The following is an 18954-nucleotide window of genomic DNA, read 5'->3' on the forward strand; positions in this document are numbered from 1 at the left end:
GCTCCATTTGGCACATTCAGGTATCCTGTATTTGTGCAGTGGCCCTGCCTATAGGGCAGCTATTGATCAACTATTCTGATTTGTACTCAGCACAGTCCTCATACTTTTGTCTGCAATAAGAAAACTTAATTGTCTAAGAATTATGCCCCTCTTTCCCACTTACAGCCAGGAACTCACTTGTTTTCCAAAAAGCAGTCTCTTATTCACGTAGGAAATACCTGGGGTGGACATTAAGCGTCTGGCAGTGAAAAACTGATAGTTGTATAGAGAAGTGATTGCATTCAAAGGAAGTCTCGAGATTTCATTATAAAATACTCTGTTCAGAATAGAAAAGTAGGAAGGCAGGATTACCATCTGGGGGCAGCTTTCTGTGTTCTCTTACACAAGGACAGACCAGTCGTCCTTGGTTTTAGATTACTGCTATCCACGGAACCATAGGACGGATGACGTCTGCACATCCCCATCATTTATAGAAAGCTCGAGTAAGACCAGATTAAAAGAGCCATGCTGGTGTCACTCACCATGATAATATATCCAGAGGAAAGGGTGTGGATTTAGCACATTGTAGCACAAAGTAAAAAGTGCCAAGAGATACAGTGTATTTAATATACATAAATCTAAAATTCCAGACTACAGAGAATCAATTTAGATGTGGGTTAGTTTAATCCGAAGGAAAACGGGCAGATCTGAAGTGTGAATAGCCACTCTGTTGCAGACATTCTTTAGACTTTTCCCAAACTTTTGAAAGGGGCAGTAAAGGACACATTAAGCAAAGAATACTGAACCAAAGAGCAAGAGAGTACTGCAAACAGTGTTGTGGGCAGATTTACTATGAAACTAGCATTAAACCATCTAGTGATTTCTTATTCACACCAAAAATGTTCTTGTAAAACAATGTAAAAAGAACCTCTGCAAATACTAAATTATTTTACATTACAAAGATTCTAAAGTTGACACATGAAATCAAACAGGAAAATAAATTACAAAAGTTATGAGTCAAGTCCTAGGACATTTGAGGAGATATAATGGCGCTTTCTGCTATGATAAAGCGATCTTAAGCCAAAATACCAATGTGAGAAAGTGGCTCTATATATACACTGGACCAAAGTAAGGTACAATGTGTATAGAGACCACAAACCCCAGAGGTATAACAGAGGTTAAAATCAGGGCTGACCTTACTCTCAAAAGTGGTAGCTTGGTCGAGCAGTAAGGCAGTACCAGAGGACAGTGTAAAGCATTTGGGTACACACTCAGTCAGCAAAAGGTTTCACACTGAACTCCAGGCCAATTGTTTTTATATCAAAAGATATAGTTGTTTTATTTTTAGAACCAACAGGTATCAAAATATACTTTTATCATTTATGAGTGATCTCAGGTAATTACTTTGCAGAAAGGTAATAACTTTGTAAACACAATAGGTTTGGGGTTGCAGTAGGCAACACAATTCTAAACACAATTTAACATTGAGCTCAATGGGTTTTTCTACAAAAACGCAGTTAATGACTTTGTAGATTACTTTTGTAATTCTAGGAACTGGATCCTAGATTCAGTCCTGGGGTCTAAGCTGAAAACAGTTGAGTAAAAACGTTTTGGTTATTGCAATGATTTTTAAGGAATATAAAAAGGTATTTTAAAAGTTCTTACTTCGAAACTTTTCAGTGAAAACCTAGCAATGTTATCCAATGGGAGAAAATTCAGGTTGCAGGTAAAGTACATTCTTGTTACTTTAGTAATCCAGTACTGTGCTCCTAGGTCCAGCACTGGGATCTCTACTTAAGACAGGTAAGTAATTAAGTTTCAGTAGTTGGTACGATTTTTAAGGAATAAAGTTTTCGAAAGTAGACACTGAAGAAATTTCACAGAAAAGCAGACAATGGATTCCCATGGAGAAAATTCAGGTTACTAGTAAACCCGGTTAGGATTACTTTTGGGGTTCAGTACTGGGCTACAAGGTACAGTACTGGCTTCTCTCCTGATCACAGATGAGTACTTCGGAATTCGGTATTCAGCTGATTTTATTTTTTAGAGTTTCAAAACTTCACACTTTAAAGATTTTTCGAGTCAAACCAGTCAATGTTATCCTATGGTAGGAAAGCGAGTTATGGGTTTCCAGGCGAGTACTCGACCAGTGAAGTTAAGGTTCTGGGCATAGACTCAGGGGTCCCCCAGGGTCAGGTAGGTACACCCTCAGTGGCACAGGGGCAGCCGGGTGCAGTGGTAGTTAGGCCCATTGCTATCCAATGAGAGGCAGGGGGCCTTCGGTTGGTGACTGCTGGCTAGCAGGCCACGCGGCTGTGGGAGCTGGGCACCTAGTCACTTACTCAGGGCAAATGGGGAAGTAGGATAGGATACAGGGTGCACGGCCTGAGGCACTCGGGCGGCTGGGTGCAGGGTGCTTTTGAGCCGTCGGGCGCTCAATGTTATTCAATGGGAAAGGTAAAAAGTGAACAAAGGCTGCAGACTCGGGGACCGTGATTCTTCAGGTGCGACCACGACTTCGAGAGGTAAGCTGGGATCTTGAAGCAGAGGTAGGTACCCCAAAGAAGATACAGGGGGCCACAGGGCACCGGGGTGTCTTTGGGCATCAGAAATCTTACCCTCAGCTGGTCGCGGTTTAAGGGGTCCCTGGTTCTGAGGCTGCAAGCGTCGTCTGGTTCGTCAAGGAGGATCTTTGGGCACTGGACTTCGGGTCCCAGTCGCCGGGGAGACGTCCTCGTGGTCTTGGATCACTCAGGCACGGGCCGGACTTGGCGGGTGCAGAGTGGGTTGGTCTTGTACTTCCTAACTGGCACCAGGGGTATGGTTGTTGAAGCAGAGCCTCTGCTTATGGGAGTCCCAGTCTTTAAGAGGGTCAAGGCAGGCAGGCCCTCCGGGTTTCCCAAGGTTGCTGTCTGCAGGAGTCGCCGGGATGAAGCAGGAGCAGGTTCCAGAATAGACAGGCCGGTAGGGCTTGGGCCACGTCCGTTGGTGTCGTCCTGTTAGCAGCTGCACGGCGGGTCGTCTTCTTCTTGATCTGCTTTCTTCATCGGGATCTGAGGAAGGCAGGTTCAGGGTGCCCCTAAATACTAAGTTTAGGGGCATTACAGGTAGGGCATGGGCAGGGACCAATAGGTGCCTGTCCTGGGGTTGGTACACCCCCTAGCCTGCTCCTCCCCTGTGGGAGGGGGGCAGGAGCCTAGCTGTGACTGGGCAGGGCTCCCCATCTTCAAGATGGACGGAGCCCGGGGTCGTGCTTCACATCGCCTCTCCCGCCTCAGGGGTGGGGTTGGCACAGGCTGGCACACCCCCTTCCTGATGTAGGGTTCCCCACCAGTCTTCCCGCCAGAGTGGGGGTTAGAACTGGTGGGGGCCAGTTGCTGAGTACAGCAAGTGGCCTGGAGAAGCTCACAAAGGCGGCATGCCTTTGAAGCTTCCCCCTGCCCATCCTGGGGAAGGAGACCTAGCACCGCCCAGGATGTGCATTGTTGCAGGAGAGCGGGGGCTCTCCACCCAGGGGTCCAGCAACATGCCTTCTGTGTGGCAGCCTCGGCAGCCACTCAGAGCAGACGTGGATTGTAGGTTAGGTTTCGGGGGGCATCTCTAGGATACCCTCTGTGGTGCATTTTACATTAAATCCCACACTGGCATCAGTGTGGGTTTAATGTGCTGAGAAGTTTGATATCAAACTTCTCAGTCTTCAGTGTAGCCATTATAGGGCTGTGGAGTTCGTAATGACAACCTCCTAGCACCATATACTCTTAATGGCATCACTGCACTTACAGTGCCCATGAATGGCCCTGGGTACTGTAGGGGCACAGGGCTCATGCACCTGTGCCCACACCACTGGCATAGGGCACCCAGCTAGATGGGTGACTGATGTATGCCAGGGCAGTGGGGTTGTGGGCATGACACACAGGGACGTGTGCCTTGTCAACTCTCTGATTAGTTCTGTACTTAGACACCCAGCCTGCAAAGGCAATGTGTGGGTGTCAGGGTACAGGGCCCCTAAGAGTGGCACAACCAATGCTGCAGCCCTTAGTGGTCTTCTCTGGTCACCATGCCCTCGGTACCTAGGGTACCATTTACTTGGGGCTGACAGGTGGCCAGAGATGCCAATTGGGTTTTGTTTCAACACAGCTTTTAGGGAAGGAACACAGGCCCTGGACATCTGGTTGACAGGAGCCCAGGGCACACTCAGTCAAAGCACATCAGCAGTTAAGCAAAAAGTGGGGGCATACCAATGCAAGAAAGATCGCACAATCTCAAAACCAATGTTTACAAAAAACAGTACCGAAACACCGAGGTTTATGTAAAAACCTAGTCTCCCGTTTAAATTCCATTAAAAAAAATTTTATTAAGTAGAGGCTCTGCAGCATTGTTATGGTAGCATTTCTTCACTGGGAGAAACCAAAGCAATTTGAAGTCTGGATTTTCTTTTTGAAAAACAGAGTCATCCGAGGGAAAATTAGATCATATATGATTCCCTATTTGACGAGAACAAACTGTTGACAATTACAGATAGGTGGCCTCATCACCTAATTTCATTTGGATCACCATCGTCTGTTCTGGGATTTTTGTGTCTTTGTTTTCCTATTGGTAGAATGGTTTAGTAAACCAGGGCCAGCCACATTCTGCCAGTAACAAAAACGATGGCTGAAGGGAGCGGCATGTGGTAAGTTTGCACCTGTTTTGAAAATTCTTTTGCATTTCATGCCTTCATTTTAGGCTGGAAAAATTTCAATGCTGCAATATCTTTTGATTGAGATAACAGTTGAACGTTCAGTGGAGAAATAATGCGTCATAAATCTCTCATTCAAATATATAGATGTGATTTCGCCATTATTACATTTCTATTAAGCAAATTACAAATTTGAAGGGCTGAGAGTTGAAAAGACGAGGGTTCAGGCCAACACAGTAAGCACATTTAATTGTAATATAAACATTGTGTGCAAGCTACCAGGAATTGTACCACTGCACAACAAATCAATTGACAAATGTTACTATTAACTAAAAAAATTGCATCATCATGAAGAATTGAAGAATAAATGAATGGTTGAGGACACTTTTCCAGATTATTCCTACCGTAATAACATGAAACAACCTAGAAAAAAAAGTAAACTGCTTACTTAGGAAAGTAAACCAATTCACAATCACAATTAACATTCAAACGGAAAATCTTTTAGAAAAGGAGTGACCGCAACTATGAATGGTGAGCGCAGTCAGAGTTCCTAAACTGCATGTTCGACACTCTGAATACTGTTACTGGTTTGTTGTTCTGTTCATGCTCATGTTGGCTTCAAGATGGAGAAACTGTCCTGTTGGACGTATTCTTCCACTGTCCAATGATTCTTCAAACATTACAATGTATTTCAGTAACTCTTTATAAAGATTAAGCAGCTTTTTTTCAATTATGTATTTATGGAGCTAACAAAATATTTTTGAGGACGGACTATTTATATCCATCTAACAATTTCCAAGAAATAGTAGTTTTTGTATTTTTTTTTTAAACTGTATAACATTCCACTTCGAATTTATGAATTAGGATATTAAAAAAAGTCTTCATTCTATTCCAAGCGCTAGACTCGAAAAACCTGAGGACCACAGGTGATAATTACCCGATGTAGATTTAGCTACTATTTGTTTCATCCAAAGACCAAGGACACCACTCTTTTACACGATGAAGGTTTTCTAATTCTATTTGAAGCTGTACAAATGTAAAGTGCAGAAACAATAATATAACTGAAAGAAAAAGATTACACAGACACTCAGCCTGATAAATGTAATTCATCACATAATCTAGTCATACTGTAGCACCTTAACAACATTACAGTTAGCATTGCAAGGATTTCAACTGCTCTTATTTTGGAAAAACTAAATGCCGTCTTCAGTTGCATAGCTGTAAGGTTATAGCACAGCAACTGAACCTTTTGATGGTTTGTTTTCTATACCGTACAGAAAATTAAAACAATTATGTTTTTAAGGTGGTGTGGTAGGGGAAAGCTCACAACATCTTTTTTAAAGCGAATATCACATCATCATTAGGACAAAGACTATTTCACTATTCATTTCTGCAAAATATTTATCTTTTACTACAAAACCGCATCAACATACCTGGGCCACTTCATTCACAATTGGTGAAGCATCCAGCTCGCTCCCGACAGGCAAAGTCTGTGGTGTGTATAGGCCACTAACAAGAAGCTCGTAGAACCGCATCCGTGTTTCACCTACAAATCAAACCAGAAGTGAATGTCAATAAAACAGCTCTGGCATCCAGCACACCCAAGTGTGGATGTGATAGTTTTTAATATTGTACAGCAATCAAGCGTTATGAAATAAAAACACTTTCACTCCACTCTACTTTTTACATGATTGAATTATACTGGCTCAAGAGCACAGGGTTCACAGTGATTAACGCAGCACCCTCTTGGCACTACATACACACTGATCAGATAAGAGAATAGTTCCACTTTGCAGCAAAACAGATGCGCAGACCTATCTTTGGATTCCAAAACACACACATTCTCAAATTCCCTCCTCATTCCCAAAGGCTAGAGTAAAGAAGTTGGCCATTTTTCTCCCTACGTTTGGAATTACGTCCAGCTTTTACGTTTTCAAAAAAAGCTAAAGATTCCAACTGTAGATTTGAATATTCCAATGCACAACATTCAAGTATGAGGAACTCTCACCAAGTCAAAATTTCACCGTGTATAAATGTCACAGAATGACGCACATGTACATTATTATTTTTTCCTATTTATTTTCTCCTGTAAGAAAATTACTTGTTCACTGAGATATCCACTAGCCTCAACCCAAACTGAGCATAGTAGTATACTTTACCCATTCTCACCCTGAAAAAATCATTTACTCTTCCCCTTGGCACAAGTTAATTTGGGTGCATTTTGGTAACAGAAACCCGTAAACTTATAAGTTAGCAGGGTGTTCATCTACTTTTGTACGTAGGCCCATCTAGAAATACCGGACAACCTGCCTCTAATCCTAAACTAGCAATTGCAGAAATTCCAATCACAGTGGTGGAATGCCCACTTTCGCAAAGGCTACTTAGGAGACTATATCAGGACGGAGAATATGCCAGGCAAAGTGATCTGCACACACACAAGTTAAAGGCAATGTGCACAACACTGCAATGAAGTTGTATCGTGGTCTTGTCCCTCAAACACATTGCAAAGAAATGCAATACAGCTTATCGGACTCCATGATAAAAATAATAACACTTTGCTGCACTTCTACCACAATTTTGCATTCTTAGTGGACTTTAAAGTAAATTACAGACAATGCTAGTAGCCAGTTCAACTGCTATTTTTTCAAGAGTAGAAGGATGCTAGAACATGTGACTGGCAGGTTAAAGATGCATCTAAGCCAGAGGTCTTCAAACTTTTTTAGGTTGAGCCCCCCCAGCTGAATTTATTTAGATGTCGGGCCCCCCCACCACTTGACAAAAAATTCTGGAACCTGGTATTCTACATAATCGACCGTCATCCGCATTTCGCAGTCCATATTTGGCTAATAATGTTAAACACAGTAAGAGTGTTTAGAAAACTGCAGGTTTGCGAGTTGGTGCGATGAAATGACAGAGGCTTACTACACAATCCAAAACTACATTTTTCAAGATAAAATGTGTGCAAATTGCAACGGGGTTTCCACTTAATTCTTGCAAAGCCTCCTCAAAGAAACTTCTGTGGTCAATAAAATGAGTACCATTCAAAGACTATGCTCTCCACTGAGAAGCACTGTAGAGTTACATTTATTTCACCACATTTATTCAGGCCGTACTTGCATGTTTCCAAAGCCTCGTGCTTGTGTTTGGCATCGCAGGAACTTCAGGAACAAAGCCTCGTGCTTGTGTTTAGTTTTTCATGTCGTACTTGGATGTTTTCAAAGCCTCGTGCTTGTGTTTGGCATTGCAGCATCCATGCATCCATCCATCCATCCATCATGCATCCATCCATCCATCCCCCATACATCCACATCCATCCATCCATCCATCCATCATGCATCCATCCATCATTCACCCATCATGCACCCATCCATCATTCACCCATCCACCCATCATGCACCCATCCATCCATCCCCCCATACATTCACCAGCCACACATCATGCATCCATGCACCCATACATCCACCCATCCATTATCCATCCATCCATACATCCATCATGCACCCACCCATCCATCTATCCATCCACCCATCATGCATCCATCCATCATGCATCCATCCATCCATCCATCCATCCATATATTCCATCCATCCCCCCATACACCATCCATCCCCCCCATACACCATCCATCCCCCCATCCATCCACCCATCCATCAATCAATCAATCCATCCATCCATCCATCATGCACCCACCCATCCACCCATCCATCCATCCATCCATCCAACATCCATCCATCCATCCATCCATCCACCCATCATGCATCTATCCATCATGCATCCATCCATCATGCATCCATCCATCATCCATACATCCACATGCACCCATCCATCCATACATCCACATGCACCCATCCATCCATCATGCATCCATCCACCCATCAGGCATCCATCCATCCCCCATACATCCACATGCACCCATCCATCCATTATGCATCCATCCATCATGCACCCATCCATCCATCATGCATCCACCATTCACCCATCCACCCATCATGCACCCATCCATCCATCCCCCACACATCCACCCCCCATACATCCACCAGCCACACATCATGCATGCATCCATGCACCCATAAATCCACCCATCCATTATCCATCATGCACCCACCCATCCATCCACCCATCATGCATCCATCCATCCATCATGCACCCATCCATCCATCCATATATTCCTTCATCCATATATTCCTTCATTCATCCATCCATCCATCCCCCCATACACCATACACCCATCCATGCATCCATCATGCACCCATCCATCCATCAGGCATCCATCCATCCATCCATCAGGCATCGATCCATCCCATCACTCATACATCCACCACCAACCTCTTGGCACACAATAATGTAATGCAGAAATATACTTATTTCATGCATAATTATAGTTATTTCACAAAGCCTCGTGCTTGTGTTTTGTTTTTCATACCGTACTTGCATGTTTCCATAGCCTCGATCAGAGCAGGAATCTCTTGTGCATTACAATAAGTTGACACGGCAGGAACCTAGCCTCGTGCTTGTGTTTGGCATTTGACACCGCATTACAATAAGTTACCGCATTACAAAAAGTTGACAGTCGCGGTAAGCGTTGTAATCACATGCGATGCTAACGGCATTGCGCCGTTGTCGCATGCATAGTGAATGCATGCGATTCAAACGATACTGCCATGTAAAAGTCGCACCGCGATTTTTATTATTTTTATACAGAAAACAATCGCAACAGTTGTTACAGGGTTTGAAAAGGTTGTCTTGTTTATGCTTATTGCTGTATTCTGGAATAAAGCAGGTGCTAATGAAGTGAAACCTTTGCCCAGATAGCATTAACCAGTGCACATGATTTGCCTTTTCTAGCTGGGCGGAGTGGGCAGAGCAGACAGTCTACTTTGCAGAGTTGCAGGCATCATTGGTGCTGCAGGTACTGGACACCAGGGCCCAATGGCATAATGAGACAGCTAAACCTCAGTTAAGGCTGTCGTACTATCATTCCTTACTTGCTTGCTTGCGTTAGAGCACAATACACACTTGCTGTACCAGTGTTTCAAACTGGCTAGAATCGCAACCCGGAAAGCTGCTTGCTTTGGTGCTCGATAGTGTTACAGGAGCGTCAGCCCCGATAGACTTGGCACCAGCAATAAAGGAAAACGAGTTGCACTCCGACAAAACTGCATTGGAATACATACTTCTCTCCTGATATAGTTGATGCCTTCACTTGAAAAGTGATTTGGGTTGCCATAACTGTAGATGTTTAGGTCACTGAAGAAAACGTTCAGCGGTGTCGGGGATGGGGGGGGGGGGGGGGGGGGGTCTCTCTCAGCGAGGTGGGGAAGAGAAGTCTCCATGCCGGGCAGTGGTCACAGCGCCGCCCGGGCTTCGCCGTCCTACTGGAGCCGGTTTCCCGTCTTTAAAGACCTTTTGACATGTTAATGAGGTATTAATAGTCTTCACCCCTTCTTAGGGCCCCTGCAGCTCCACTCTGCCTCGCCACCGTGGGGAACAATGAAAGGTGAAATTGGATGGTGCTAGTGGAGTGCGCCCTCCCCCCCCCCCCCCCCAGATGGCGTTGCGCCCCCCCCCCCCCCCCCCCCCCCAGGGGGGCGCGTCCCACAGTTTGAATAACTCTGATCTAAGCAATGAGGACTCATCAACTGATTTTACCAGAACTATGAAAATATCCCCGAGCATGCATTCACCTGTGATGAAAAGTCTCCTGCTTTCTATGCATGCAGACACCTGTTGTGAAAGAACTACGGCTTAAAATAAGTGGAGCAAACTCTAGTGTGAAAGGCTCCACGGAGGCACCCACTTTCCTATGCAGAACTTCACAACACAAGCGAAATAGTAAGCAGAAGTAGAGGCAGCAACATTAATTAGGTGATTAATAGGCAAGAAAAAGTGCATCTAAATTGTTTGGTTGATTCCAGGATTAAGTCTACAACCGAGATGCAGGACAAGCAAGATTAATTATTAATACCACTAAATGTGTTTATTATACCCATATGTCTGTAACACGTCGCTTTCCAGATATTTAATGAACGCCATAATTGAACACCAAAACATATCTTGTCTCGTAGTGTAACCACAACTGGATACTTAGCACCCACAAAAGCAGACTTGCACTGGCAAAGCCATCACGTCTGGCCTCAGCAAGCTCGTCGGATGGATGATTTACACATATGTATATATAATTGTTATTGCAAGCATGGTCCACAAATATAAAGAGATGAATAAAGAACACAAGCTGCCATCTAAAATTGAAGGTTACATGCTTGCGATAAATACTGCAAATTGGAGAAAAACTAATAACCATAGTATAGAATTTGAATATAACAGTACAGATGTTCCTTAGCGAGCAAGTGAACAGGTTGAGAACCCCTTTTTTCATTGTTAACGCTCATCACAAGAATTTTTAGTGGCAAAAGGTAAATGTGTATGTGATTTTAATTACCATAACATTACACAAAAAATATGGTGACTAAAAACTTAAATAACTAAAGTATGGAACGAAAAAAGTACTGGCAAATTAAATTCACGCCTTCCAGTCCTGGCACTGTGGTGCATCAGTGGGCAGATGTGCACCGGTGATCAGGAAATGCATTGACACTTACAGGGCAGGAAAAAATTGCTGGAGTGGGCAAACCCATTGAAAAATGCTGTATGCGGAGGTAGGTGACAACAAAAAGTAATGGACGAGTTAACAGCAGCAATAGATAAAGAGGGCTGATCTCCACCCCTATCATAAACAGATTTAGTTGGAAGACGGTGAAGCATGTGAAAAGGAGGACATTTAATTGGAGCTTTGAATGTGGGTAGGGTGACAGGTTGTGTATTGGGGAATAGTTTTACGAAAGCTTGCCAGAAAAAGAAACGGCGAAGAAGCAGCAGAAAAGGTAAGGCAGCTCCAAGGATAATTTATCTCTGGATTACTCTGCCTTATTTAATAATCAAACATGGCAATGCCAATGTGCTAGATATTGCAGTGAAATAGAAATGTGGGAGATTTGGGGATTCAGGGAGAGATTATTGGTCACTCTGAGGCACTGTAACCTTACCAAGCATTTCTAGTTTTGGAGGTAGGAAAACAAGATTCTTTACTAAGGGCACTATCACCACTAGGAGAATGATTTGTATTACATACTTATATGGTCACTTCTGTGTTAAACTGTATTTCAAGGTGTCTGGAGCAAGGAGCAACACCGGCGGGCATTACTGCTATACAACCGACTTGTAAACCACTGTTTTATTTTTAGGTCTCGCCTGTCGATGCGCATGCGCATCGAGCAAGCGAGACTATAGGGGCTCATCCACTCTTTATCCAACTGCAAGGAATCGTGGCGATTCCTTGCAGTGCCCGTGACTTTTAAGGTCAATGCGCATGCGCATTAAGCTTATGCGCATGCGCATTGACCTTAAAAGTCACGGGCGCGTGCACGTCCGTGTTTGTTTACCCTTGCCTACTCTCTCTCTCTCCCCTCTCCGCCCCCGTTCCGCCCCCTCCCCTTCCCGCCGTGTCGCATTTCTCCTCCCCCCTCCCCTCTCTTCCCTCCGGCTTTTTTTTTTGTTTTTGTTTATTTTACCCGCCGATTTAGTGACAACAGATGCCTGCACTGTCTTTGGCAGATCATGCCTGCACTCTGATTTGAAAGCCTGTATTTTATTAGCTAGGTCTCCTCTCCTCCTCCCGAGGTCTGACTCAGGCTCCATGGCAAACAACTGTTCTTAAGCTCTCTGCCAAGACGTACACTTTGGCTGGATCCTGCATTTACGGCATACTGAAGCTCGCCCCGAAAGCATGATACCGACGGGCCCAACCTGTAATCTTCAGACACTGCTAATCATGGTAAATACCTTCTCCCGTCGATGGAGCGGCCTCCAACACAAAGCCGCCGCAACCTCTCAGGAAACAAAGCGGCCAGTAATCCCGCCATGCAATATACTACTGCGCCCGCACCAATTAATGAACGCGACCGAACAGTCTCTGGCATGCGGCTGGTTGCAGGAGCCCTTGGGTAACGTTGCTGAGGGCACCAAGCGCACGTGAGAAGCGTCGGCCATGTTTATTATCCCAGTAAGAAGGCAGTTGTGCACATTTCACGTTAGAGGATGCCCTGGGACAGTACCCAATATGCTGAACCATTTAATAGCCCTCACGGCAGGACTTTACTAACTAGCGTTAGCTGTGAGATTTATCTGGGGGGTACATCGTATGACATCGTAGATCTTTACCACTCAAGAGAGGCTGGTTTTGTGGACCACTGGCAATCACCCATCGTGTCGCCCCCGTTCCGCCCCCTCCCCTTCCCGCCGTGTCGCATTTCTCCTCCCCCCTCCCCTCCGGCTTTTTTTTTGTTTATTTTACCCGCCGTGTCTCCGATCCTTTCGCTCTCCTCCCCCCTCCCCTCTCTTCCCTCCGGCTTCTTTTTTGTTTCCCCAGCACACTTCATTTTTACCATCAAATAGCACATTTAGTGACAACAGATTGCACTCTCCATATACACGAGGTGCAGGAGGTAATGTGCTCTGCAGACATGCCAAATAAATTCGTCCACACCCACTCTCCCCTGCACTTACATTTCTCCACCCCCTCCCCTCTCTTCCTTCCGTCTTCCTGCCGTGTCGCACCTCTCCCCTCTCCGCCCCCTCCCCTGCCCGCCCCCTCCCCTGCCCGCCGTGTTACAATGCTGCATTTGGGCGCCCCCTCTGCTTCCTCCCCCCACCTTGCTTTGATCTCCATGTCGGAGCCGGCTCCAATGGCGAGCAGAAATATCTGTGCTTCTGATGGCCGCGATGGAGACAACAATGACGCGATTAAACCCCAAACCACACAGGAATGTCACCCCCGGCCCTCATCTAATCCTGCCTGGCTGACGGCCATTACTTGACTACCCGAACACGGCTATGGTCATGAGCCGTGCCTCCCCTACTCTCCTCCCCCCTCCTCCTCTCCTCCCCTGCCTGCCTGCCGCTAGTTTCCATTCGCTGCTCCTTTCTCGTCTCCCTGGCCCCACCGCCCTTCGATGTGAAAGTCCTCCCCCCCCGCCCCCCGTCCCCTCCTCGCTCACCCTCATCTCCACCTTGTTAATATACCTTCTATATCCCCTTTTCGCCCTTCGCTCCTAGCTGCCTCCTGTAGTCCCCGAAGCACCTCATCCCGGTAGAAAGCCTCGGAACAAGTACGATGCCGCACGCCACGGTAACAGCTCAAGCCACAGTAAGACACGTTACATCGGGGGCAGGTATAGCGCGAAGGGACTGTCATGCACAGGGCACACGGGCCACCCCCTATAGGGGAGGACATCCCTTCAAAATTAGGAGCGCGATTATTAACGGCAGGCTCCATTACTCATCAGTCCTTCCTCAAAAGTTTTGTATTAATGGCACAGCTGCTCATGGAATATTGAGCCAGTCACAAACACAGTAGCAAAGCATATTTAATTACGCACAATGCCAGCAAATCGGATAGCCGGACAGTGAGCGCTCGCTCTACCACAGCCAATCACAAACGCTTTCAGTTTTATAGTACTCCCCGAGCCACATGGATTGTGTCTTACTCGATCTGAATGGATTGCAGATAGAGGGAAGGCGCGGTTGAGGAGAGGCTAAAGTTGAAGTTGATAACCTGTGACGGCCGCTTCGAAATGCTCTTGATTGCATAAACATATATTAACTAGGAATACAAAGGTTGTACTTCAATGAGCCTTAACTGAGATAGAAACCAATTTGATGTTGGTTATCGTGGGTTTGATGACCGAAAACTGCAAATCTAGCGGCCATTTTAGAATGGGGTACTTCTTGAGCACATTAGCGTAAAGTACTACAAACGTTACTAAATCATTGAAATTACTCTTAAGATCTTAGTTAATAATTGTTAGGTATAACAGTAAATACATTATGTTAAAATAGTAGGTTTCGCCTCATATGTATTACGTAGTGCCGAGCCCTGCCGATAGTACGAACGTTATGCTTTTGTGATGTAGACCCGAGAAGTAGGCGTACTTGTATTGCAGCTCATCGGAATACACGACAATTCAAGATGGCGGCCAGGCATGTCACCCGCAGTCAAAGTGTTGACATGAGGTACTGATCAGTGCTAGAATACTAGCTGAGCTGCTTGTTTGATCTTCTAAGCGTTTTGTGGCAGAGGAGGCCCCATTTCCCACGTGTGAGCGCAAACAGCTGCTGACCCTCTTGGGCTGAGGACGTTGAACAACCTGTCCCGTGGGATGCCTTCATCGTCCTCCAACGGCACATAAGAGGCTGCAATTGACCGGGGTCCCCACTTTTGGGACGCCCATGTCACCCTCAACCCCTCACCCTCAACCCCTCAACCCCTCACCCTCAACCCCTCACCCTCAACCCTTCACCCCCTCACCCTCACTCACCCTCACTCACCCTCAACCCCTCACCCTCACTCACCCTCACCCACACTCACCCTCACCCACACTCACCCTCAACCCCTCACTCACCCTCAACCCCTCACTCACCCTCACCCTCACTCACCCTCAACCCCTCACCTACCCTCACCCTCACTCACCCTCAACACCTCACCCTCACTCACCCTCAACCCCTCACCCTCACTCACCCTCAACCCCTCACCCTCAACCCCTCACTCACCCTCAACCCCTCACCCTCAACCCCTCACTCACCCTCACTCTCACTCATCCTCACTCACCCTCAACCCCTCACCCTCACTCACCCTCAACCCCTCACCCTCACTCACCCTCAACCCCTCACCTTCACTCACCCTCAACCCCTCACCCTCACTCACCCTCAACCCCTCACCCACCTTCACTCACCCTCACCCTAAACCCCTCACCCTCAACCCCTCACCCTCACCCACACTCACCCTCACTCACCCTCACCCTCACTCACCCCACCCCTCACTCACCCTCAACCCCTCACCCTCACTCACCCTCAACCCCTCACCCTCACTCACCCTCAACCCCTCACCCTCACTCACCCTCAACCCCTCACCCTCACTCACCCTCAACCCCTCACCCTCCCTCACCCTCAACCCCTCACCCTCAATCCCCCACACTCACCCACACTCACACTCACCCACCCTCACCCACCCTCACTCACCCTCACTCACCCTCACTCACCCTCACTCTCACTCACCCTCACTCACCCTCACTCACCCTCACTCACCCTCACTCACCCTCACTCACCCTCACTCACCCTCACTCACACTCACTCACACTCACTCACACTCACCCACCCTCACTCACCCTCACACCCACCCTCACCCTCACTCACCCTCACACTCACCCTCACTCACCCTCAACCTCATGCTAAAGATTTACAAAAAAACCCATTAACAATTCTAAAAGCACTAACTCTAATGCTGCGAGACCTATTGCATTTCTAATGCTTGTTTAATGTAAGGTAGTTGTCTTAGGTGTCCACTTTTTCAGAACAACAGTGTTGTGAAACGGATATGATTATAAGGAAATTAAACATTGGGAAAATTCACCAATTGAAGGAGTTTCTAGGAGATTTTAGGACCAAAGAAAGAACAATGGTGTTTATAAAGAATAATTAAGAGAAACATTAATGGGTTTCCTCCGAACATTTACCTTCCAAATACCTAAGTTATTTAAGTTTCCCTAAGTAGCGAGCTTGCCCATGGGAGCCACCGCAGTCATGTTCCTCTGTTAAAAAAAATGAACTCACAGTGTAGACTCCTCAGCTCATTAACTCACTGAAGCCTTTACAAACAAAGAGGGTGGGAGCACACAAACCTGTGTGTGTGTGTGTATATATATATATATATATATATATATATATACACATACATACACACACACCTACATATACATACACACGTTTGTGTGCTCCCACCCTCTTTGTTTGTAATGGCTTCAGTGAGTTACTGAGCTGAGGAGTTTACACTTTGAGTTCATTTTTTTTAACAGTATATATATATATATATATATATATATATATATATATATATATATATATATATATACACATATACACACACATACATGCATACACACACACACACACACACACACACTCAACTATTGCCATACATCTATATAAATACGAGCATTCTAATTATGAAGACATTAATTTTATTTTTTAAATAAAGAAATACATTTAAGATTCTAACAAACATAATATACTGTATCATAACTTAGTATTTTAATCAATTGACTAATCTAAAAATATTTATATCAACTTAATGTTACTATTATATATTATTTTCACTATGAATTTTAACACTTTAAATGCACGTAAACTTTAATATATTTATAAACCTATTTTACAAAGATTCAACAAAGGTAAGCCTTTTAAAAAAGCTTCCCACTAAGTGAAGTACTACAGATGTATAGGTATTTAAAGCTACCTGCAAAGTAATGGCTCTAGATGTATTATTTATTTTATTTTATTTAACGATTTGTAGAGCGCCTGGTGACCCGGAGGCATCCACGCGCTGTAAGAACTTGAGTTGGCCAGAGGGAAGGGAAGGAGCTTATTTGGGGAACAGCAGAGTTTTAAGCGGTTTGCGGAAGCGTAGGTAGACAGGTTCCAACCGCAGGTAGCGAGGGAGCGAGTTCCAGCATGAGGATGCTTTTACTGAAAAGCGGCGGCCTCCGGTGCGTGCCCTCCTGAACTTAGGGACATTAGCAAGTCGCTCATTGTCCGGGCGCAGGGATCTCGAGGCTTTGTACGGGGTAACCATATCTCCCAGAATGGATGGACCTTGTCCATTGAGGAGTTTGTGAGCGGTGCACAATGCCTTGAACTTGATTCTTTCTCGCACTGGCAACCAGTGGAGAGCCTTGAGTGCTGGCCTGGCTGAGGCCCTAGAGGGAAGACTCATTAGCATCCGGGCAGCCGCATTTTGGGTTCGTTGTAGCTTGCCCAAGGTAGATTCGGGGGCTCCTAAATAGACAGAGTTACTGTAGTCTAATCGGGCAAGGATAAGTTCTTGCACCAGGAGTTTCCTAGATTGGGGAGGGAACATCGGCAGGATCTTGCGGACTGACCGAATGAGTCCAAAGCAAGTTCCCGCTGTTTTAGATGCTTGAGTTTTCATAGACAGATCAGGTTCGAGCCAGACCCCTAGACTCTTGATTTCCTTCTTAGGGGCGGGTACCTCACCTATGACATCGGGCCAAACTGATGGTGGGATAGCTGACCATTTCTTGCCCATCAGCATAACTTCAGTTTTGGACCCGTTGAGTTTGAGTGAGGACTCGCACATCCAGAGATGGATTTCCTGGAGGCAGTGCAGGAGATTGTCTGGGCATTGGTCAAGATGTGAGAGCGAGACGACCAGTTGCGTGTCGTCTGCCTAGCTCACAATCTTGATGCCAAAGGGGGCCACAATGTCCTCAAGAGGAGCCATATAGGCGTTAAAAAGAGCCGGACTAAGTGAGGAGTCCTGGGGCACCCCACTAGTCAAAGGCATAGAGTCGGAGCAGGAGTTGCCATCCCAGACCTGGAACGAACGGCCCGATAGAAAGGACTCTATCCAAGCCAATGCTGTGCCCCCAAGTCCCGCCCTGGCCAACCGATGAAGCAGGACACGGTGATTCATCGTGATGTACTGCTATTCACAGCAATTTGCGTCATGAATCATTTGATAAAACAGAAAAGCACCTCCATCGTAAATTCAGAAAACAAATTTTTGCAAAGACCTGACTTTCTAGAGTTACTTACGGCAATCTGTTTTTAGGACTTTTCAGAGCAGGGAATTCACTACTTACATATTCTCAGCCAGCGAATTTAGTCCATAATTTGTTTACCAGGGTCCAGCACCAGAACTCATTTTGAGAGCACCCTGGCTTAACTGAGGTGCTTGCATTCATGAATGCAAAGGCTTTACATGTGACATTTTCCGTGAGACAACCCTGTTGCTGCAACAACATCGCAAATTGTGGTATGTAACATTTTTATTCCAAAAATGGCATCGCTAGCTACGGAAATCAGGGAAGTGGCTTTAGCTCCATATAACACCTGTTACAGGGCAAGAGAGACACTCCAGTATGAAAAACAATCGACTTGACTCCCCATTGGCTGCTTTGAGCTGTTGCGATTCAGCATTTTAAAGAAAATTCTTAGGTTAAATGAGTACACTTTGTAGCAATCACAATGATCACTTTTGCTGAAGCATACTGAGTGCTTCTCGGATTAATGCGCTAATTAAAGAGGCATTTGTTCAGCTCCAGCCTGACCAAAAGACCAGTCTGCGTATCAATCTAATTGTTATCAGCCCCTAGACAAAGTTGTTTTTTAGGTCTAAGAGATGACCTTTTGGAATCTGACAGCTCTTTTCGAGCACTCGTGCTTGT

At 45.6% G+C, this 18954-nt stretch overlaps 1 protein-coding gene across 4 annotated transcripts in view; it reads right to left on the reverse strand.

Annotated features, from left to right (window-relative positions):
- SETD1B (SET domain containing 1B, histone lysine methyltransferase) overlaps positions 1-18954 on the reverse strand; it is a 402280-nt gene that overhangs the window by 340604 nt on the left and 42722 nt on the right. For all 4 annotated transcript variants that reach the window (XM_086942988.1, XM_086942987.1, XM_086942986.1 and 1 more), the window contains exon 5: positions 6091-6203. In XM_086942988.1, the coding sequence (XP_086799114.1) occupies positions 6091-6203 (113 nt within the window). The remainder of the gene's footprint in view (positions 1-6090; positions 6204-18954) is intronic.

The sequence above is a fragment of the Lissotriton vulgaris genome, chromosome 11 (genome assembly GCF_964263255.1).
Source record: "Lissotriton vulgaris chromosome 11, aLisVul1.2, whole genome shotgun sequence".
Taxonomy (NCBI): Eukaryota; Metazoa; Chordata; class Amphibia; order Caudata; family Salamandridae; genus Lissotriton; species Lissotriton vulgaris.